Source organism: Phoxinus phoxinus (assembly GCF_949152265.1).
Source record: "Phoxinus phoxinus genome assembly, chromosome: 7".
Classification (NCBI taxonomy): domain Eukaryota; kingdom Metazoa; phylum Chordata; class Actinopteri; order Cypriniformes; family Leuciscidae; genus Phoxinus; species Phoxinus phoxinus.
Genome location: NC_136882.1, coordinates 31,945,895 through 31,969,538, shown reverse-complemented (window position 1 = coordinate 31,969,538; position 23,644 = coordinate 31,945,895). Strand labels below are relative to the sequence as shown.

Here is a 23,644-nt window from a genome sequence, read left to right as displayed (position 1 = left end):
ACCAAAGGTATGAGTTTCGGGCTTGGTTGTTTGATTATTGGCAGAAGTGTTCAGGAAACCTTTATGAAAACAGTCATTTTTTTCAAATCTTTTATAAAGACTCTGGTGTGTGAACCAGCATTTTCCCTAAAATGTGGATTGACGTTCAACTTTCAAGTGCTTTAGAAAGCTGCCTGCATCCTCGCACAAGAACTCTCACTTGTTGGTCAAAAGTGTAATCACATACTTCTCTTGTTTTTATATAGATGTGTATGTCAAACTGAGTGATGTTATGAGCCCAAGCAGCATTGTTGTACTCAGCTCAGAGATAAAGGACCTTATCAACCAAACCCAGATCCCTCTAGACAAGGTAGGCCTCTCTTGGTTTCTCAATGCAGGTTCTTTGTTTAAAAATATGAGTGCTTATTCCACTATGGACATAGAGCCCTGTGGAAATAAATACCATAGAACACTTTTTTCACTCTCTTACTAATGTTTAATTTGTGCACTAACTACATCCATTGTATGGGCGTGTATCAAAGAGAATTATCTGCCTTTTGTTTCCTTTAAAAGTTATGAACATTTCCACCACATCTCAAATGATGTGCGTATTATTCTGTGGTGGAAATGACAAGAGATTGAAATAAAATGTTAAACATTTAAACACTAAGGCTAATTTCTTAGTAAACATTTTGTATTCATTAAATATACACACTACAAATATTCTGTTCACATGTGATATTTACCTTCCTTATTAATTTTATATTTCAGCTGATTTCAGGAGAGTTTGATGTTAGCATGTTGCTAATTTTACAACAACATGACCCTCTAACATTAAACTTGATTCATGCATTTAGTTATTGTATGAATTTGTAGTATTTATTCTCAACTGATTTTTCACTTTTTTTATAAGTTGAACATTTTGGAAAAATCTTTATTCAGTTTGAGTAGAATTTGATCTTAACATGTTGCTAGGCTAGCAACAACATGAGATTCGGTCACATTAGCAACATTTCTGTTAAATTTCTTTTTGGTTTAGTTTTGGGAGAGACCAACAGTGTGTCCGAAATCGCGAACTGTCTGAGTAGTTACAACATTTGAATTTAAACTTACTTTGAGATCTTTAAAAAATAATGTTCTATATGGTATGAATGCGTAGAATGTATGTAACCCGGACGTACTACATTTGCCATGTTGTCATTAGCATGTGACCTACCAGCGTCAGTTGTGTCCCTTGCACCTCCATTCATAAATCTAGTTGGGAAGTATTCGACATCAGATTGTTGTACTTTACACACAAACATTCACCACACATTGTGTCCTTCTCAGATTCTTGTGCTGCTAAACGAGGAAGACTTTCGTACCTTTTTGTGTGACCAAAACATTCTCGCCTCCTATTGTTGGAGTTGGGAAGTGGGCCAGGTATTTCAAGGGATAAATACATGGAAGATTGTTGAACAGGTACATTTCTCAGATACTTACAGTATTAGAATCTATTCATATCTGCTTCATAACCTACAATATAACCTGTTTGTAGGGTGAGAAATTCTCAATTGTGGTTCCTCCTACTTACCTGCTATCTTGTGGGAAAGCACACAAACATCAGCTATGCATGTTACCTAGGAAACCAGCTCAGTCTAAATACAAAACAGCACGCTAGCCGCGCTGAGACTGATTGCATAAAAAGTATATATATGGAGCAAGCCTCCAGGGAGCCCCAATTAGATATTCCCCTCACCTCAGAGGGGACTCCACAACAATATCCTATCACCATGATATTGCATTCAAAAGGCATGTGACATGCTCATATGACAAATGCAATGCTGAGTATTTAGTATGACTGTCAAATAATCATATTAATTTAGGGTGATTAAAAAAAATGCATGCACGTTTTGAGGCTAGTTGACCTAGTTTTGTTGACCGAATAACTTCCTGTAAAGTTGCTTGAAATAAAGATTTTTTGTTGATATATTTGGAACACACCCACTTCTTGCATATGTCTTTTGCATTCATTTAAATTTTGCATGATGTTTTAATATTGTAAATGACCAGACCAATAACATTTTCATGTCTCATGCCTGCATGTGCTCCCCGCAGGTGCTGTTGGCCTGGAGTCAGACCTCTGCCTATGCAGACCTGGCCTTCACTAAGGAGGTGTTCAGCTTGCTGGGCCTAGTCTCTCCATCAAGCATGGATGCTCTTCTCAAACACAGCAGATCGCAGAGCAGCAGTGACGCTCAGCCACAGAGCCTATGGGAACAATTGTATGTCAACCTAACCTAGACTACTTTGCATCTGTTGAGATGGAGTTAGATGCAGTAATGAAATTGATCTGCTTTTCTGTAACAAATAGTCGGTTTTACTTCAGGGTCAATATTTAATGTGGGTGGAAGTCAAGTGATGAACCATGAAAGTATATAACCGGTTTTTACTTGCATAGTTTTGGTTGTTTTTTGAGGATGAGTGCGTGTCACGCAATCTGTCTATGGTGGCATCTGCATAATCTGGTTTGAGAGGTGACTTTGTGCTTGAATAGCAAAGAGTATAAATTTTTAAATTTTTTAGCAAAAATAGATTTTATTTATTTCTTATAAATCTTATATCAGATCTTTCTTATATCAGATTTGAAAAACCTGATATAGTTTGGCAACAGAAGCTGGCATGGTATTAAACAAACAAACAAATGTTGTTATGTTACTGCTGGTTTAGCGCGAGAATCTACAGCCTATAAGTTTTTGTCATAAAAAAGGTTATTGTACAACTTTTGTTTATTCTCATTGCCACTTCCTGACATCTGAATGAAAAAAAAGAAATCTGTTTTTAAAGTTGAACCTAAAATCCAACCTATTTACCCCATACAGAATTTTCAGATTAGGCAGTACAGCATTTGATTTTCTACAAGGGATGCCAGGCTGGGAATACATTCAGACTTTAATGATAGGTGGCCATTCATCCATGCAGATGGCAAGAGTTGCAATGGAAGCACAGCTACGTATGTATCAGCATTTGCAGAAAATTATGCTATGCAAACAATTTCCAATGCCAGCCACATACAGTAGTTCATCGGAATTATCATTATCTGTTTCACAGAATTTATTGATGTGGTCCTGGGGGATGCCAAGTATGTCCAGGAGGTCTTCCTTTCTCTAATGCAGAATGAGACATTTGCTAAGGCCTGGGTTGACCATGGCATGAACTCTATTGTGCAAACAGTGGCCAAGGTGGGTTAAAAAAAAAAACATTCATGTAGTTTGCATTAAAGACTTCATTTGCCAAATTGGATGTCCCCTATTTTATTCATACAGGTTCTAGAAGGTCACACTAGCTGCAGAGAACTTTCTGCTCCCTGGGCTTGGATGTCAACATACAGCTCTATAGACCCTGCGTTGTGGGGCACTCTAGTTTGCTCTGGGAATGACACAATACTCTTAACACCACTTTTGCCTGTAATCGAGAAGGTAAAGGGATGTGTTTTGAAGTGATTTGCAGATTCAAGCTTTGTTACTATTTGACAAAAAATTTAAATTAATGATTATGACTAAAAATGTTTTCACAGGTCCAACAGTTGGTTGATGTTGTATATGGAACTGTAAAGTACAACGTCACACCCTCCATTCTTATGGCGGAGTGGCACAGTCTATACACAACCTCCCAGCAGTATGGCTCTGCCCTTCAGAACTTGCAAGCTGAGCTTAATGAGGAATATTTTGCTGCTTGGATCCCAGGGAACATTTCAGTTGGTTTGCACCAGATTCTGTTGACCAGGTCAGTAACCTACTTATTGCTCAATTTCTGCTATGTCATCAGGATGTTTTATGTTGAGAATTACATTAAATAGTGAACCAAACTATTACAGTCCCCATAGAAACACATTTCTGGGCAATTTACATGTTTTTTTGCATTTTAATTTCTTGTGAAACAGGGGTACTGATGCACTTGAGATGGGTTCTCTGCTAGAGAAGAGCTCTCTGTGGCCCTCCATGGAACCATATTTTCATATGGCTTATTGGATTTTGACCTACCAACCAAACGCCACTGTATTACCAAACTGTGAGTGTCAAAAATCAATCAGTAGACTGGGTTCTTAATATCTGATTATGTTGTGGAATTATACGATTTAACATAGTTGTTGCTATTCATTTTATAATGATGAGTAATCTTTTTACATCATTTATTGATCTAGACTTTTTTTTATTCATAATTTTTTTTCTTATGTTGAATTATAATTCAGTTATGTAAGAATATAAGCTGTATAAATTAAAATGAATGTATTTCAATCAAACATGAAATAACAATGAACAATAGTATAGTTATAAGTTAACATTTCATATAGATTAATAACTGCTGTAAAATCGTTATTGTATACTTGTTCACGAAACCTAATGCATGTTAAAAAAAATCTACATTATTGTTGCCGTTTTATTGATATGACATAAATATAACTTTGACAATGTACTGAAAAGTGTTATAATTTCCAATTATCTTATAACTTAACATCATTGTGAAATTTAAAGCTATTGCTTGATTGTCATTTTATTTATTTAAAAAAAAGTATAATTAATATACAAAAAACTATGAATAATATGCAGTGAATTATGCTCACCTTTTTGCAGGCACTTTATCGGCCTTCACCTGTCAGACCGGCTTTACCTGGGAAACATCTGTTCCAATGATTTATTCTTTGATATCTGAAGTGATCTCTGAACCTGACAGTCTGCTAAGGTAGTGATTGTTTACTGCAAAACATTTATTGATACGAAAGTAATGTTTACCTCCTGTACTACTACGCATTCATGATATTCAAAATATATTAAACTGCACAAGAAGACCAGTAGGTATATATATATATATATATATATATATATATATATATATATATATATATTGTTATAGACTAAATTCCACTGTAATACAGACATTTTTTATTCTGATTTTAGACCTCTCCAGGGAACAGTGGCTTTACTCCAAAACAGTTACATGGGACTTTTGCAACAAGTCCTTGTAAACAGCATACCAAATCAACTGCTTAGTAGTGACATTTCACTACAAGACTTGTTGCTGAACCTCATTAATACAGTTGAAAAAGAAATTCAGCTCCTCTCCAACATTGAGTCCACACAGCAGTTTGACACTCAACTCTCACTCAATCTGTTAAATGACATCATGGCGGCTCTTGGACTGGGGCAGATAGAGAACCTGTTGTCAGGAGGATCCCAGACAAACAGCCTACACCCGGTGATCATGGATGTTCTTCAGGTCTTGAACAATAGGTCCATCCAGATGCTAAACAATGAGGAGGGTTTTGCAGTTCTTCAAACAATTTTGAGCCAACTTGGAGCCATTTTGCCTCCAGAGCAGCAGTATCAGTTAGAAGCAGGGTTAAATAAGACTCATGTCCTCATTCGAGATCTGGAGATCTGTTCATCTCTTGGCCAGGACTGTGTTGCTGATGTCCAGAATGTATTTGATTTTCTTGGTGCAATGCTTGCATTTGAAAATAATGTCACCATCCAAATAACACCTCTTAGGGGAAACATGACTCTCCCTGTTGTAGTTGATGTGCTCACTCTGTTCCTGCCATGGAACATGTCCCAGCCAGCAGAAGCCTCTATGGAAATTGTGAGGAAGGTTCAACATCTTCTCGAGCAGGCTTATGCATCTCCTGTTTTCAACATCAGTCAAGGACTACAAGCCTCCAATCTCACCATTTTTGAATTAGCACAAATCAATTCTACAATTCATTATAGATGGTCAGCGTCCATACTGGAGACTCTGAATATGGCCGTTCAAATCCCACAATGCCTGAACCCTCAAACGACACAATCTCCCCAATGGCATCCTGCCAGTGGAGAAGCCAAATGTGTACTTCAGCTCATTCAGAGTGCATCTGGTTTAATTGAAATAATACCTGTAGCAGAGAACGTTCAAATGAGCCTTAAAGATCTGCTTAACATCACTGTGGTAGAGTATCAGAAACTAAGTAACATGTCTAGTTCCGGATCTGACCCATTTGCATTGACAGAAGAGGTGCTGATTATAACACTGTCAGCCATCAGACAGAACCTTCAGGGTCTCGGTGTAGAGAACATCACTGATATTACAAGTGATTTAAACATTCTGGAAGACCTCTTGAAAAAGGTAATCAGAGAACAGTATCCATACCACACCATTAACTCAACATTGATGGCACAGGGGCAGTATGCACAGAAGGTGTATGGAGATATCACACTGTGGTATCTTAAGAAGCTTGGAAATGGCACCAGTGGCAGTATGTTTGCAGAGATTCTCAATCATCTGATACGCATGGCAGAAATGCAAGTGGCACTCATCAATGCAGAGGCAGACATGGCGACACAGGTGATGAATCAGATCCAGAACTTGACCCATGTGCAGCTTCCTCTGGAAGGACAAGATCTTGTACGAGTTGCCAATGCAATTATGATTATGCTGCAAGGTGAGCTGGGACTGATTAAAAGAAACCTTGAGATTCAACAGGCGTTCTACGATTCTCTTGGCTTCCCACTGAACATTAGTATTCCTGCTGATATTGAAGCTCAGATCATGACCTATCTCAGCTTGACGAGGGAATGGATCACTAACCAACAAGTGACAACGGCACTTGCAGGAATTTTCCAATGGGAAATTAGCTCTGTAGATATCACAACATCTGGGATGGATCTTGAGAATCTCCTCCAAGCCATAATTCCCCTTCTCCCTCCTAAAGAGAGAGAGTATCTCGCTGTTGTTGACCAGGTCTCTCAGGCAGTAAACTACGCTCTACAGGTGGCTAGCTCTGACGGTGTTTTTCAAAATGAAAACTTCACCGAAGCCATCATCAGTGCTATGAGAGTGGTTCTGGAGAGCATGCATAATGAGATTGGTGTTCTACCTCAGGAGGTGGTTGAAAATGTTCTTAGTGCTTTTAACGGTACCCTTCAGCTGATCTTGAACACCAATATGAGCTATGCTCAAGCTAGCAACCTCACACATGAGACTGTCCAGAGGGTGGAGGGACTGATTAATGCACTTTTGCCAGCAGAGGCAGCAGAGGTGTTGGTTCCCATCACAAAAAGCATTCTCACCTATTTGCAGACCATCTCCCAACCTGGTGGATCCGACATATGGAATGATCTGTAAGTGCAATTTTTCGATTGACTATATATGTATAAAGAGAGAGGAATATTCCATAACAGTCTTGATGATTTTCCTTTTTTCAGCATTATCAATTTGATGAAAGAATTTCAGAATTTCGTCCCATCGAACAACACAGCTCAGCCTATTGTATCCATGTTGATGAAGGTCTCAAAATTCATTCTAAGCTCAAATGAAGGCAACTTGACAAAGGACTGGATCATTAACCAACAACTGACAATGGCACTTGCCAGAATTTTCCAGGGGAATGTTAGTTCTTTAGATCTCGCAACAACTGGGGTGAATCTTGACCAGCTTTTGCAAGCCATGGCCCCCTTACTCTCCCCTGAGGACAGAGCCTTCCTTGCTGTCACTGACCAGGTGTCTCAGACATTAAACTACGCTCTGGAGATGGCTAGTGCTGATGGTGGTCTCCAAAGTCAAAACTTTACAAAAGCCATCATTAGCATTGTCAGACTGGTTCTTGAAAGTATTTCTAATGAAACCGGAGCAATACCTCAGGATGTGGTTGACAATATTCCTGGTGCTTTTGATAATTTACTTCAGCTGATCCTGAACCCCAATATGAGCTATGCTCAACTTCGCAACCTCACACAGGAGACTATCCAGATGGTAGAGGAGGTGATTCATGCCCTTTTACCAGTAGAGGCGACTGAAGTGTTGGTTCCCATTAAAAACAGCATTTTAACCTATCTGAATAACACCTCCCAACCTGCTGGATTTGATCAATGGAATGAACTGTAAGTGTAGAGACTATATTTGTTGCATATTGTTCTTTCTTTCTATTTCACTCTCTTACGCTTTCTAATTACATTTGTATGTACTTTATGTATATTTGGAAAGATGACAGTTATACGGATTTTTTCCCCCAGCATTATAAACGTGATGACAGAACTTCAGAATTCCTTGCCATCTAACAACACTGCTCAGTCCATCATATCAATGATAATAAAAGTCACAGAAAACCTTCTGAGCTCAAATGAAGGCAACATGACAAAGGACTGGATCATTAACCAACAACTGACAATGTCACTCGCCAGAATCTTCCAGGGGAATGTTAGTGCTGTAGATCTTGCAACAACTGGGGTGGATCTTGACAATCTTTTGCAAGCCATTGCCCCCTTACTCTCCCCTGAGGACAGAGCCTTCCTTTCTGTCACTGAGCAGGTGTCTCAGACACTAAACTATGCTGTGCAGGTGGCTAGCACTGATGGTGGTCTCCAAAGTGAAAACTTTACAGAAGCCGTCATCAGTGCTGTGAGAGTGTTTTTGGAGAGTATGTCTAATGAGACTGGATCTCTGCCTCAGGATGTTTTTGACAATATCCTTGGTGCTTTTAATGGTTCACTTCATCTGATACTGAACCCCAATATGAGCTATGCTCAACTTGGCAACCTCACACAGGAGACTATCCAGATGGTAGAGGAGGCGATTCATGCCCTTTTACCAGTAGAGGCGACTGAGGTGTTGGTTCCCATCAGAAACAGCATTGTAACCTATCTGAATAGCATCTCCCAACCTGCTGGATTTGATCAATGGAATGAACTGTAAGTGTAGAGACTATATATTTCTTACATATTGTTATTTCTCTCTGTTTCACTCTCGCTTTCTTTTTACATTTGTCTATACAATATGTACTTTATATATATTTGGAGGACAGATGACAATTTTACTGGTGTTCTTTTTCAGCATTATAAATGTGATGACAGAGCTTCAGAATTCCCTCCCATCAAACAATACTGCTCAGCCCATTTTATCAATGATAATCAAGGCCACAGAAATTCTTCTGAACTCAAATGAAGGCAACTTGACAAAGGACTGGATCATTAACCAACAACTGACAATGGCACTTGCCAGAATCCTTCTGGGGAATGTTAGTACTGTAGATCTCGCAACAACTGGGGTGAATCTTGACCAGCTTTTGCAAGCCATTGCCCCCCTACTCTCCCCGGAGGAAAGAGCTTTCCTTTCTGTCGCCGAACAGTTGTCTCAGACACTAACCTATGCTCTGCAGGTTGCTAGCACTGATGGTGGTCTCCAAAGTGAAAACTTCACAGAAGCAGTCATCAGTGCTGTGAGAGTGGTTCTGAAGAGTCTGTCTAATGAGACTGAAGCTCTACCTCAGGATGTGGTTGATAAAATTCTGGGTGCTTTCAATAGTTCACTTCAGCTGATCCTGAACCCCAATATGAGCTATGCTCAACTTGGCAACCTCACACAGGAAACTATTCAGATGGTAGATGGAGCGATTCATGCCTTTTTACCGGCAGAGGTGGCTGAGGTGTTGGTTCCCATCAAAAACAGCATTTTAACCTATCTAAAAAACATCTCCCAACCTGCTGGATTTGATCAATGGAATGAACTGTAAGTGTAGAGACTATATATTTGTTGCATATTTTTTCTTTCTCTCTGTTTACTCTCACTTTCTAATTGCATTTCTATATGTAAATATATGTATATTTGGAGGAAAGATGACAGTTTACTGATTTTATTTTTCAGCATTATAAACGTGATGACAGAACTTCAGAATTCCCTGCCATCTAACAACACAGCTCAGCCCATCATATCAATGATAATAAAAGTCACAGAAAACCTTCTGAGCCCAAATGAAGGCAACATGACAAAGGACTGGATCATTAACCAACAACTGACAATGGCACTTGAGGCAGTCTTCCAGGGGAATGCTAGTTCTGTAGATCTTGCAGCAACCGGTGTAGATCTTGACCAGCTTCTGCAAGCCATGGCCCCCTTACTCTCCCCTGAGGAAAAACAAATTATTTATATTGCTGAACAGGTGTCTCAGAGAGTAAACTACGCTCTACAGGTGGCTAGCACTGAAGGTGGTCTCCAAAGTGAAAACTTCACAGAAGCTGTCATCAGTGCTGTGAGAATAGTTCTGGAGAGTATTTCTAATGAGACTGGAGCTCTACCTCAGGATGTGGTTGACAATGTTCTTGGTGCTCTTAATGGTTCACTTCAGCTGACCCTGAAACCCAATATGAGCTACAATCAAGCTACCAGTCTCACACAAGAGACTGTCCAGATGCTAGAGGGAGCTATTCATGCCCTTTTGCCAGAAGAGGCAGCTGAAGTGTTGGTTCCCATCACAAGTGGCATTCTAACCTATTTGAAGACCATCTCCCAACCTAGTGGACCTGACAAATGGAATGAAGTGTAAGTGCAGACAATATATTTCTTCCAAATCATTCTGGCAATCTCTGTCTTTCAATATGTATGTAAGGGTGTTCTGACACAAGGCCGGAGCACGTTTGACCTCCAAAGTCTGGTTCGTTTGACTAGCATGATCCCTCCTTACTTTGCCCGGACGTGTAGTGTGATCACTAAATGTGTGGTAGCACGGAACAGCAACTACTCTTGTGTGCGATATTGTCATCATTACTACAATACAACATCTTTTATTACTACTTGGATAGTACACTTTTTAATTAATTCAAGTATATTTAGGTTTATAACGGGTCTGGTTCTGAACATGAATTATAGAACATGAATAATAACTGAAATGCAACTAATCTTTCAAGAAAGAGTCATGAGAAACAATGTTCATTTTCTTTTTCAGAATTATAAATATCATGAAAGAACTTCAGGTTTCCTGGCCATCAAACAACACAGCTCAGCCCATCATATCTATGTTGCTAAACCTCACGGAATTTGTTCTGAGCTCAAATGGAGGAAACTTGACAAAGGAGTGGATAATTACCCAACAATTAACAATGGCACTTTCCGGAATATTCCAGGGGAACGTTAGCACGGTAGATCTCACAACAACTGGGAAGGTTCTTAATAAGCTTTTGGAAGCACTGACACCATTGCTCTCTCCTGAGGACAGAGCCTTCATCTCTGTCACTGGACAAGTATCTCAGACACTAACCTACGCTCTGCAGGTGGCTAGCACTGAAGGAGGTATCCAAAGTGAAAACTTTACGGAAGCCATCATCAGTTCTGTGAGAGTGTTTCTGGAGAGTATTTCTAATGAGACTGGAGCTCTACCTCAGCATGTGGTCGACAGTATTCTTGGTGCAATTCATGGTTCACTTCAGCTGATCCTGAACCCTAACATGGACTACAGTAAAGCTAGCAACCTCACACAGGAGACTATCCAGATGGTAGAAGGAGCGATTCATGCCCTTTTGCCAGCAGAGGTGGCTGATGTGTTGGTTCCATTGAAAAACAGCATTTTAACCTATTTGCAGACCAGCTCCCAACCTGCTGGACCTGACAAATGGAATGAAGTGTAAGTGTAGACTGTATACTTCCAAAGTATTGTGTCTATGTCTCTCTTTCATAGAGAGACATAGACATTTATAGAGCAGTGATTCTCAGCCTTTGTATCTCCAAGGCCACTCTACTAGCTACAAATTGAATGAAGTATAAATGTAGAGGATGTATCTTTATAAGGGAGATCTGTTAATATATAGTAGATAGTGAAAAACAGACATTTATCTATCCATCCATCTATTCATCTACTGTATATACAGTACTAGCATTCAGAAGTTTTGGGCCAGTAAGATTTGTTTAAATAAATAAATTCAGCTATTTTAAATTGTAATATTGTTTCACAATATTAGTGTTTTACTGTATTTTTTATCAAATAATGCAGCCTTGGTGAGCATGAGAGACTCATTTTAGAAACATTAAAATGTCTTACCGACCCTAAACGTGTGTATGTAGTGTATATGCAGTACATGTATTTGTGTATGCATGTCTCATGGAAGTTAATGATCTTTTTCTTTCTCATTTTCAGCATTGTTAATGTGATGAGAGAGCTTCAGAATTCTCTGCCATCTGACAACACAGCTCGGCCCATCATATCTATGTTGCTAAACCTCACGGAATTTGTTCTAAACTCAAATGAAGGCAAGTTTACCGTTTGTTGGAATTCATTGGATTATAATTACTGTGGGCATCATTCTTTTTTTATTCAATCAAGTTGTCATAGATATATGTACCATATTATATGTACCATATTATTTTTCTCAGGATATACAAACATCTGGGACAACTTAGGAAACTTCAGTCTTGGCAGCCTAAATGAAATAATAGAGCAGGTAAATTGCTTTTATTTCTCTAAGGCCCGTTATTGACATCTCCTTCATAACAAACAGATATTCTGACACAAAAATATCACCATGTTGTGATGTGATGATTTATTGCATAAGTAAAAACACACAAACATGTCAATTTATACTTGATTTAAACTATTAACTTGATTTGTGATGCCACAGCTTGCCATCTATCTGAGCTATGTGTCACCATTCATGAATGAGTCCGCCCAGACTGCCACAGAATCTGTAGCCGTTCTAGTTCAGATCCTCTCCGGGAGTGCTGACCAGCTGACCTTTGACAAGTAAGGCTGGCATCTCACTATTTGATTTTCAGTCAAAAGCTTAATTTACATTGTCAAGAGAATCAGAGAGTCCATGTGGCCATATCTCTGAGTATCTCTGACAAAATTGACCATGTTTGAAATGATCACAGATCATGGTTTTGGCTGTGACTAATGAGTTTTTTCCTCACACTGGAGATCTGATAGCTATTGTTTACGTTGGATTTGGTCCAAAAAAATTTGTCTGCGCAAAGCCACTTATTACATATGCTGATCTTTGATGATTCTATATTCAAGCGGTTGTGGGTTTTCTACTAAATGATTACAAATTATGAAAGCGGAGGTAGAAAATTAATGTCAGAGGTAGTCGTTTAGTCTGTCACATCACGTTTTCAGCATAAATGATCAGTAGGTGTGGCAATTTTTTTTAACCAAAATTGAGTTGTCTTCTAATAGGATGTTGATTAAATCAACTGATGAAATTCCGCCATATTGGTCAGGATGGAGAATAGGGTGTTAAAGTACCCCTATTATGCTATTTTAAATGTTCCTAATTTTCTCTCCTACAAAAGGTTTACATGCATCAAATGTCAAAAAACACTTTTAGTTTCTCATAATATACATTGCACATCACCACATTTTTCAATGATTGTCAAACGACTCCTCCGAAGGTTCAGTCTCTCCAAATCCCTCCTTTCCATGAGCCTTCTCTGCTCTGATTGGCCAGATAGCCCAGTCTGTTGTGATTGGTCTACCACTTACAGTGCGTGTGTCGGAAAAGGAATGGGCATTACCATAACTGAATGGTAGGCTTCCTAAAGCTCAGTGATTTTACACACTGTAAAGACAGTAAAGTTAGCGTTGATTTTATCATATCAATCCAAGCGCGAGTTCGATGATGAAACATTGAAGAACTAACAGTTAAGCGGTTCAAAGTCAAATTCAAAGTCGATTCTTTCTTTTGGGAGACAATAACTTATTGTGAACTTTCGACTTTACAACTTTGTTTACCGTTTACAGTGACAGAAAGCTATATTACACTGCATGAAAGGTAATATTCAAAAAAGCATAATAGGGGCACTTTAATATATTAAAAGGACACATACACTTACTGTAGCATACCCCCCGAACAAGGATGAGACTTTTACTGATGGTTTTATGATGTTTAATCCTTTATGAACCTTAATCCGTTCACCATATCACCAACGTAAGAGCTGAAATGTACACAACATGTAACTGATCAGCTAACATTGTTCACATTCACATGTCTTACATTTGAGCGAAAAACAAACATATAACAGACAAAATGCTCATATCTCAACTGATTTAACGTACCTTTTGCCTCTTCAGAGGGGCTGCAAGTATAAATTGGACGTTTACCACGGCTCCGTGTCGAAGTTATTGCCGTAGTCGGGATAACAAGCTAGGCTATATGTTATAACATGCGCTAACCAGGGCGCGCGCGCTTCCCAAAGGAAAACAAAAGCGCGTAGCGGAAGACCGGAAGTCAACAATTTCAATACAAACATTTCAAATAAAAGACAATCACCTTTTCTGTAACAAAATATACTTATGGTTATTTACACTTACATTTATGGATTTGACAGGAATCAAACCAATAAGCATTCATAACATAACCACAGAATATATTAGAAATTTCCATTTTTTTTTATTGTCTCAGCTTTTGAATGGTAATCCGACTGTGTTTGTTAAACAGGTTGGAGGAGATGCTGGCTGCTCTGTTTTCAACCTTCAGAGATACTCCTATGTGGGATTCGTTGCCGTCTATAGTGTCCACAATTCAAGAAGCCATTGTCAACAGTACTCACAACATGCAGGCACAAACAGGTGAGAAAAGCATGCCTACGGTTGAATACAGCTGCAAAGGAGTTGCAGTGTGGGTTTCCAGATTCTCCCAAATAGGAACTGTATGCATCTGACTATAATGCAAATGCTTTCTTTTCCACAGAGCTCTTCTATGTCCTCCAGCAGCCATTGTCCAGCCTTTTAACAGATATTTTCCATGTTATGAACACAAGCAGTTTTACGGCTCAGTCTTTTGTTAGTGGATTGCCACAGGCCATTGTGTTGACTGCAGAAGCTGCTCTACAGGTTAGAACAACATTTCTATCTACTGATGTGATGGACTGTTAAGACACTTATACTGTACTTCCAGAAAGTAAAGAATGTAAAGAATGCAGGGTTTTCAGGATATAATAGAGGGTTGGTGAACTGGAATTCCTGTTTAATACAACTAAAGCTAGGTGAAGAATGATTGACCTTTTCATTCATGACACATACTGCATCATTAACAAAGTAATGTGCATGATACTGTGTTATCAGATACCTACACTGTGTTTGTTGTGGGTCCAGTTAAAAAAAGTCCTTAGTGACAGTAGAAAGAAATAATGGCATTATATAAGCATGATAGTGTAAAATCAAAATGGAGAGTTGTATCTATGATCAGTTGTTACACAGTCGTTCCCTTTAAGGTGGCGTCCCACTAGCCAATTCAAATTACTTGATTTTGATCTTGAATCAAATTTTTTGTCTAAGACAACATTTAGTAAATATTCTTATTAGGTGTGTGATTGGAAGTGAGAGAAGTGGCTCCCTATTATGCGTATTAAAGAATATCTGAAAACACAAAAAAAGAGGATTTGAAAGGTTGGCTTAGAGAGCTAACAAGTTCAAATATCTTTTGATTAGTAAGAACACGATATCATAGTAATCTGCTATGTTTTTGATCAGGCTTTAAGGAGATAAGATCTTGGATAACCTTGGCATTATTTGTTAATTAGCTTGTTGTGTGTTTCCAAACAGCTATCGGCACAATTAAATAATTTCTTTAGAAATGAATACAGCAATATTGGCCTAAAAGGCCCACTCAGTGTGCCAAGAAGTGTATTAATCACAGATAAACACAGATAAACAGCTAGCCCACATTAGCTAGTGTGCGTTAGATGCTGCTTTTCATCCCTAGAGTGAATTTGATTTCCTTAGACAAAAGATGCTCAAATCCAGGCAGGAGTCATATATCTCTACTTATACTTCTACTTTTGTGTTTTATATTGTATATAATTGTATATTGCTCTACTTTCTGCCACTCGTTCAGTGAATGCTTTGTCTATGAGAGTATCAATGATCAAGTCACTTGAATTCCCAAGGCATAAAAAAGATCCGCCCTCCTCTTCCCTTGGGCCCAATGTATGAACCATGGTCAACATTTTTTGCCATCCTGACAAACTGAGAAATGTGTTTATGTATTTATTTGGCTGGTATATTGTTTTATTTAGTTAAAAACGTGACAAGTCCCTGAAGGTTAAGAATATAAATGATATATACTTTGGTAGTATATTAGTCTATTGGAACAGTAAATAATACAAATTCTTAAAAAAAGGTTTTATTGTCATCCTATATCTCTTGCTATCTCTGCCTTCTCTGATAATTATTTATTTTATTTCCATTGCTTACCCCTCAGGCTGGTTTGGGGGGTCAGAGCCTGAACTGCAGCTACGTGGAGCAGATATGGCAGGATGTCAAAGTTGTGACTGGAATAAGTGAAGACCATGTCACATTGTGGTGTAACACAAGCCTACTGCCAGTCATAGCAGCCTTCAATAAACCAGGAGATGCAACTCCAGCCTTCAATATGACGGTGAGACAATTTACAGTTTTTCTGTTAGTAGTTTGTGGTAATAGCAGTTTTTTTGCTCTCAAATGCACCTGTCATATGTCACCACTAGATGGTGGTGTGCACTTAAGACTGATTTAGACTTTGTCCCTTTATGTTTCTAAACAGGGAATGGAGATGAACCCTCTTTGGATAAACGTCACTGCAGAAATGATGGCCGGGTCACTGGAGAATTTCTACGGGGCGATCATGAACAATACCTTTGCTAGCATTAACCTAAATGAAGTGCTGTTGAATTACACATCAATGATATCCAACCTCTCAGTATCCGAATTAACAAACCAGGCAAACTGGAATGCCCACCTCTTGCAGATGCAGCTGTATCAAAGGTATTAATGCGCTGGAGTTATTTTTACAGGAACATATATTCTCACCGTGATACATGACCTGAGTCATATTAAATGACAGAAAACAAATGGTAGTCTTATAACAGAGAAAGATCTTTTACAAAGATACATACTCAGTGCTTCAATGTGTATTGAGCTTTTCACCATTATTTTTCAAACTGTATAGCTTGAATAAATTGGCCACAACAAAAGTATGCAGCAATTCCACATGCACTCATACGGCCATTATACCTCGACATTATCATAAGCCCGATTATATTACCGAAATGCCTCCTCAAATTTGCAATGAGATTTGCAGTTATTACCCATAAGGACCAGGGGTTGGAATCATGCAAACAAACTAAGTAAGAGTAATTAAATTTGCATTAAGGTTGATTTATTCAGTTTGACTCCTTTGCTTCCAAACAGGTTTGAGCAGATAAAGTAGTTTATATTATTCTGTTATCTCTATCTCCCTGCTCTTAAATTGATTCTGCTTTATGTGCTCATCCCTGCAATGAACTGACTACTGATAGGAATCAAATTATGCATTTGTGCATATCTGGGCAAATCAGTCACGTAAGACTGGATGAACATTTATGCACCCGCTGTAGATCATTGAACATGATGAAAATTGTCTCTAAGTCTATTATAATACAGTTCTATAAATATAATGTGAGTGCCCACTGAAATGGAGAGCAAAATCAAGATGAATTATAAACTGTTTTGCAGCAATTAGATATAAGTAATCCAGTTTAAAAATTGTAGACATTTTATGTTTGTATGGCCGATACATAAAAATCGATTTAAATATCTTGGACTGAATTAGTTCATAATCTCTCTTATATAGGCATAACATTACATTATCTAATCTAGCTAGTGAATGGGTCCTTAAAGAGCCATTTTTATTTGTCTTCTTTTTTTTTGTGAACATGCAATACTAATTTCTCTCTCATCAGCCTCTCCACAGTACAAATGGCTCTGGAGCAAATTAAGACAGAAGCTCCATGGATGGTGCCATACATCGAAGCAATTGGAAAAACCATTGAGGTCATCCTACAGAATGGCAATCTCATCCAGAACTCAACTGCCAGCCCTCTGATCGTCATGCAGGCTTTGGAGATCACACTCACCGGAATGAATTTCACAGAGGAAATCATTAATTATATCCTGAGTGGAGACATATTTATGAACCCCAATGGAAGCATGGTTGACAATATAATAAAAGAGGTGATCCAGCAAATCATTGGTACAGGATTGCTGGGAGAGTGGCCCATGCTTTATGGAGTAATGCAGCAGGTTCTGTACTTCGAAGATACAAGTGGCACCCTGTGGAAATCTGTTGAGTTTTTCAACTGGCTGTACACTACTGAAGATACTGGACTAAATTTTGCCTTGGAGATCCTGCGCAAGTTGTACAAGATATTAAGGGATGCTTTAACCAATATGCCAACTCCTCTGTCGTGCTTGTCAGGCACTTTTATTGACATGGCAGGGAATGCTTTATACCTGCTGAAACAGATTAAGCTAACCAGTGACCTCTTCGCCCCTGTGGAACAATACCTAAGCCCACTTAAAATGCAAATGACTAATGGAGAGAACCTACAAGGTCTTGTGTCCCAAACAATAAACACCAGAAGTGTTGCACGTAAAGTACAGAGGGAGCCGGTGGATGACTTCCTTGACCTTCTTGACATTGACTACCAAGCCTTGCTTGCAGTTCTCTCCATTCCACCCAACTCGACTGAAATTTTAGAGACCATCCATGTTTTCTTTGCAAATCCAGACTTGGGTGTCATCCTGAAGGGTCTTTCAAGGGAAATGGCTGGAATCACGAATCAGGAAGTAACCATTGACACAGCTCTGAACGTGCTGTCTTACTTGACACTCCCCAGTAATGGACAACAGTTCCTAGAGATGTTCATGGACATCGCTAGTGAAGGAGGGAGTTTGAACGACCTTAATAAAGTAGAGAAGCTGGTAGAAAGCCTAGGAAGAATGATTGACATGGCCATGGTGCTATCTGACCAGCCATCTCTGAACATCGCACAAAGAATCGAGCACATGGCCCAACAACTTCAAGCTTCGGTGTCGAACATCGTCTCACAGGAAGGCAATGGCACTGACACTGCAATCCAGTTCCTCACGACGCTCAACAGCATCCTTAGCGAGAACTTTGAGGAAATGAAGGACATCAGCCCTCAGGTCACTGGCATTCTCCAAAACATAATTGGCTCATTTTACAGTACAGGGTCTCAGATGAGCATAGCATCCTATTTGGAAGCCATGGATCAAACTGCTGAAACCTTCGCCTCACTCCTCTCTGGAGAGGTAGCAGGGTATTTCAACATATCTGGACAAATGCTGCAAGCCTTTGCATTGCTTGAGGCATATCCTGGAGACATAGAAAAAGTCATGATGTCCACCAGCACGATTTCTAACTCCCTAAATCACGTCCTTGCCCTCTCAAATATCACAACTCTTCCAAATGGACAATCCATTCAAGAGGTCACTCATCCCCTCATTCTTAGCAGTGCCATGGCCACCCACATTCTTTTCAACCTCTCCGTGTCAAACTACAGCCTGAGCAGTAATGCTGAGAGGGAGATGCTTTTGAACCAGACATTCGATCAGATGGTTGTAATTCTCCCCAAAGAAACACATGTGTACCTCTTCGCTATCAAATCGGCTCTTTTCACTGCCCTCTCAACAGTATCTAACACTGCAGAAATCACATCCCACTTCCCAGAAATCTCTCAGTTGGTAACTCAGTCTCTCCTTAACTCTCTAAACATTACTTATGATCTGACATCCACGCATATGACTCCAGATGGCCTTGTTTACATCTTGATGACGGTGTCTAATCAAGTGTCCATGAGTCTCTACGAGGGCCTTAAGTTATCCGGTTCCCCTATCCAAATCTTACAAGTTGTGAACTCTTTAAGTGAGGTTGCATCTTCCATATACTCGATAATGCCTGTTGAGGGACGGCTGTACATCAATATCACGGTCGAACTCATGGAGACAATGTCTTTTGTACTTAATGACACCAGCACCTTTGGGTATGTCAATGGGGCTGTATCTCAAGTAGTCAATTCTTTCAACAACCTTCTGGCCATGGTGCCCAACATGGACACCGACTCTTTCAGCAGCATTATAGGAGACCTGGAGCACACCCTGAAGACAATCTTAATGATCATCCAAGCAGACCAAAGCCCTCTCACCCAAACAGCTGATATTACCCAGCAGCTGCTGCACACCATCCAAAATCTCATCTCGCTGGGCAATAGCAGCAGTGTGGAGTCTGAACTCTCCAAAATAGTGCTGGGGGCTTCTAGCATGAATATTGGCCATCTGCTGGGGATGAATGACACTAACTGGACCGACAAGTGAGTTTCTTTGAGGTTCTGCTCTCAAGGCTGGTTCCGGGTTATGAGCTCATAACAAGGCCCAGTTTTTCATTTCTTTTTCTTGTTCATTGCATGGCTATTACTTTGCTCTCATGGTTTCATCCACCATGGCATTTACCCTGCATAATTGCTTACTTCTTCAGAGAGATATAGTTTATGACTCTGAAAAGAGCACATTCTTGAGGTCATGAAAATAAATGATCATAATCCATAGTCTAGTGCATTATGATTTAGTTAACCCAGCAAATATATCAACTTTTTGTTAGTTAATTCAACTTTTCTATGTTTACATAGGCTGCCTGTGCTGCTGACAAACCTTGCTAATAGCCTTCCAGATGACCTACAGTATTCTTCTCTTATTAAGTCCATCATGAGAAGTCTGGCCAACGAATCCCAAGGTACATAAATCATCTCACAACATCTATTGACCTCTAACACTGTTCAGGGGTTTTATTTCCACAATCGTATGTGCTGACTATATATCTACAGTTGCATATAGCGTATTTTGCTGTGTGAATACATAATTATTTTTCTACATAATTTGCTTTTGTTTAGCTCAAGAAGAACAAGATGCATGTGCACAGTAAATGTTGCAGGCTCCATATTCTCCCACTGAATACATTACTCTTAGTAATCCCCATTGACATTAAACAATGTATGTTGCTTTATGTTTATGTCATTGCAAACATGTTTTTGGTTTTTATAGCAATGCAGTAAACAGCAGGTTTGAAGTCAGCTTTCTGCACTATTCAGCCAGAAGGCATGTGGCCAGACAGAGTATATGAGAAAACCTTTTACAGTGTCTTTGCTCTTTAAAATAGCAAATATTTCTGTTTTCTTCCTCGCTACGCTCTTTTATATTATCAGCTTTAAATGCAACTGGGCATTGCCCAATTTTAAAATACAAATGGACGGAAGAAATTTGGAACCTTAAATTTCTTAAGTCTAAAGTATTAATTTCACTTCTGAAAAAAATCTTGTTTTGCAGAGGTTTAGATATTTGTTTTTACCAGAAAACAAGACATAATTAGATCAGAAGATAGTGCAAGTACATCAATTTCTTTGGATGAAGTATCCTTTTAAGAGTTAACTTTAAAATATATCACCATGCTGTACTTCAGAGTGCACAATTTTTAGTTTCTCTGGAGATCCACAGTTTTCCTCCACTTCCTTTGTGTGCAGCACTCCCTCATTTTCATTGATAAGTCGCTCTTTAAGCCTCCCAGTTTGCGGTATATTTTCTTTAATAAAGCTGATGTCTTCTTGAGCATTTAATTTCCCTCATAAGTGTCTGATCTTTTATATCGCTTGAGGTGTTATACACGTAGGAGCTGTCAGACCTAAATCAGCACACGGCACCATAAAGCTTTTCAATGTCTCTTTTCTAAGGGGTGTTTCTTTGCTAGATCATTTGCTGCTTGCTGCACTGTGAGGTTGGCCTGAAAGCGGAGTTAGGTGCAAGTAATGATGCCTGTAGGGAATTTAAGTTACTTTAGCTCTGCAAAAGCTTGATCTTTGTTTTGTCTCTTCCATTTCTCTCGTCTCTCTGCAGAAAATCTGCATCTTCTACTGCAAGTGCTAAACACTGTCTTTGAATTTGGCTCAGCCAACTGGGCAAATGAGAGTACAGGCCTGATACTGGACCACCTGTTAACTCAGGTAAGATTCTTGATGGTTTATATAGAAATATATCATATATTTATTAGAAGAAAGAAAAAAAAATCAACATTTTGTCATTAGTTACTCATTATTATGCACATGCCATACAAAATGACAAAAGGAGACATTTGTTGTCCATTTGTCCAAGTATTCTGAAGACATGCATATAGTTTTATGTCAATATAACGTAGCACATGAGTGGATTTCTGTGTAGTGTTGGCTTACCTGTAACTTTCTTTCTTGATAATGTAGGTGTGTGCTCTGGAAAACATGACCTCTGTGCAGCTGATCAGCCAGGTTCTGCCACTAGGTCCTAGACTGCTATGTGACACCGTTGTTCCCACAATCCAGGCCTTCCATGTGCTCTCAACCAGCCTGGTGAACCAAACCAGCAACATCTATGACCTGATTTTCCAGACATTTGTTGGAGACCCTAGCACTTACAACACTAAAGTGGACTGGTACTGCATTCTATAATGATCTTGAACCTTGTTGGCGTAGCTTGTATTATGCATGTTAACAGTGTTGCGCGGTAACTTACTAAAAGTAGCTACACTGCTAACATTTTTAATTAGAGTGAAATCAGATAATTCCTTTTCAATACAATGAAGCATGTCCAGTACCAAGCTACTTTTTCAACGATTTGCACTATATTTGTTATTAGTGTCACATTCTCTACCATGCACAGCTTAAAGCGTAGCAAACTGGGGTAGCGATTAAACTGACTCGCCTCAAATGTCCACTTTTTCATATGAAGCATTGGCAAGTCTGATATATTTTGAGAATTAATTTTTTGTTCAGACCCCAAATTCCAATGAATAGGTAAAAAAATGTATGATTCACCAATTCTTCAGATGATTACACATCTTCTCTCTCTCTCTACAGTATATATATAATTAAATTAAATATAGCTGTTTATCACTGTTTCCCATCTAAAAGAATATTATTATATTTATGCCAATACTAATATTAATATAAATATATTTACAACATTTTAAACGGTTTGTCTCCAGGAATAATACTCATGGTTTTAATATCTCTCTCTCTTTTTTTTATTTTTTCCAAAGGACATCAGCTCTCTCTCAAATTGTAGGCTTCAACGTATCCACTCTGAAAACTCTTGATATCAATATTACATCTCCAGGTGTGTACCGCCGTCGCTTCCAGCAAAAGAACAGCAGAAACACCAGTGTTCCTTAGCTATCAGATGGTGTTTCAATCAGTCTTTTTCAACTTTGTCATGCATGCATGTCTGCTCTCTCATTGTCTTTTGTCTTGCATTTTGACAGCTGAAGTGAAAGTTTCAGAGCTGCTGAAAAATACAACTCTGTTTGTTCAGGATGTCAAGCGGTATACCAACTTTCCCCCTACCGTTCTTCAGACTCTGCTAGATCACGCTCTACCCAGCAGCAACATGCAGGTACACCACAAATCATGCATACATGTCAGGGGCTCAAAAGAGTTGTCCAAAAATCAAGGCTTCACACAGTGTGAGGCAGAAACAAAAATAAATAAATAAACCGAATCACACTTAATTCTGAGGAAGATGGGCTCCTCCTGCTGAATCTTGGTTCCTCTCAACGATTTTTTTCGCCATCCTCCTCATCGTACCTAAACATCTTTGACTATTTTCATTGCTATTTTGGCCTTTGGCTTTCTCATTGAGGGATGTTGGGCTTTATTCTTGATAAAGCTGATTTGAAGCAATACCCTTTAGTAAAATCAGTATGTGGATAAATAGAGAAATTAAATCGATGAAAATGTAGAAATATGTGCAAACAATCAAACTGTGGATTATATATAATCTATATTTATGATATAAAAAAATAAAAGAATAATGTATATATATATATATATATATATATATATATATATATATATATATACTGTTTTGCCCGATGCCGTCTGATGCCTTTTAGTTTGAGGCTGTTTTGCCCAATGCCTAATTGTGCGAGACCTGACACCTGACTGTTTTTCCTGACACTTGCAGCCTTTCAGTCTAAGGCGCATTCGATGGCTAAAGCCATTTAGTCTTAGGCATGATGCCTCTTCATCATATGACTGAGGTCTGAGGATGCAT

The 23,644-nt window shown here is 38.9% G+C and overlaps 2 protein-coding genes across 2 annotated transcripts in view; both read left to right on the top strand.

Moving 5' to 3' along the window:
• Window positions 1-15,616: 15,616 nt before the first annotated feature.
• On the top strand, window positions 15,617-17,709 carry LOC307001231 (uncharacterized protein; the record flags this gene model as incomplete). The annotated part of the gene is made up of 5 exons (XM_079617454.1): window positions 15,617-15,682; window positions 15,957-16,133; window positions 16,278-16,498; window positions 17,455-17,599; window positions 17,701-17,709. 5 exons carry the CDS (start codon window positions 15,617-15,619, stop codon window positions 17,707-17,709), a joined length of 618 nt encoding a protein of 205 aa, XP_079473580.1.
• Window positions 17,710-17,741: 32 nt separating this feature from the next.
• The window catches only part of abca12 (ATP-binding cassette, sub-family A (ABC1), member 12), a 43,397-nt gene continuing 37,494 nt past the window's right edge, over window positions 17,742-23,644 (top strand). Inside the window, exons 1-6 of the mRNA XM_079618386.1 lie at window positions 17,742-19,884; window positions 20,200-20,303; window positions 21,458-21,564; window positions 21,817-22,025; window positions 22,632-22,708; window positions 22,854-22,984. Coding sequence (XP_079474512.1) covers window positions 17,771-19,884; window positions 20,200-20,303; window positions 21,458-21,564; window positions 21,817-22,025; window positions 22,632-22,708; window positions 22,854-22,984 — 2,742 coding nt within the window. The 5' untranslated portion in view covers window positions 17,742-17,770. The remainder of the gene's footprint in view (window positions 19,885-20,199; window positions 20,304-21,457; window positions 21,565-21,816; window positions 22,026-22,631; window positions 22,709-22,853; window positions 22,985-23,644) is intronic.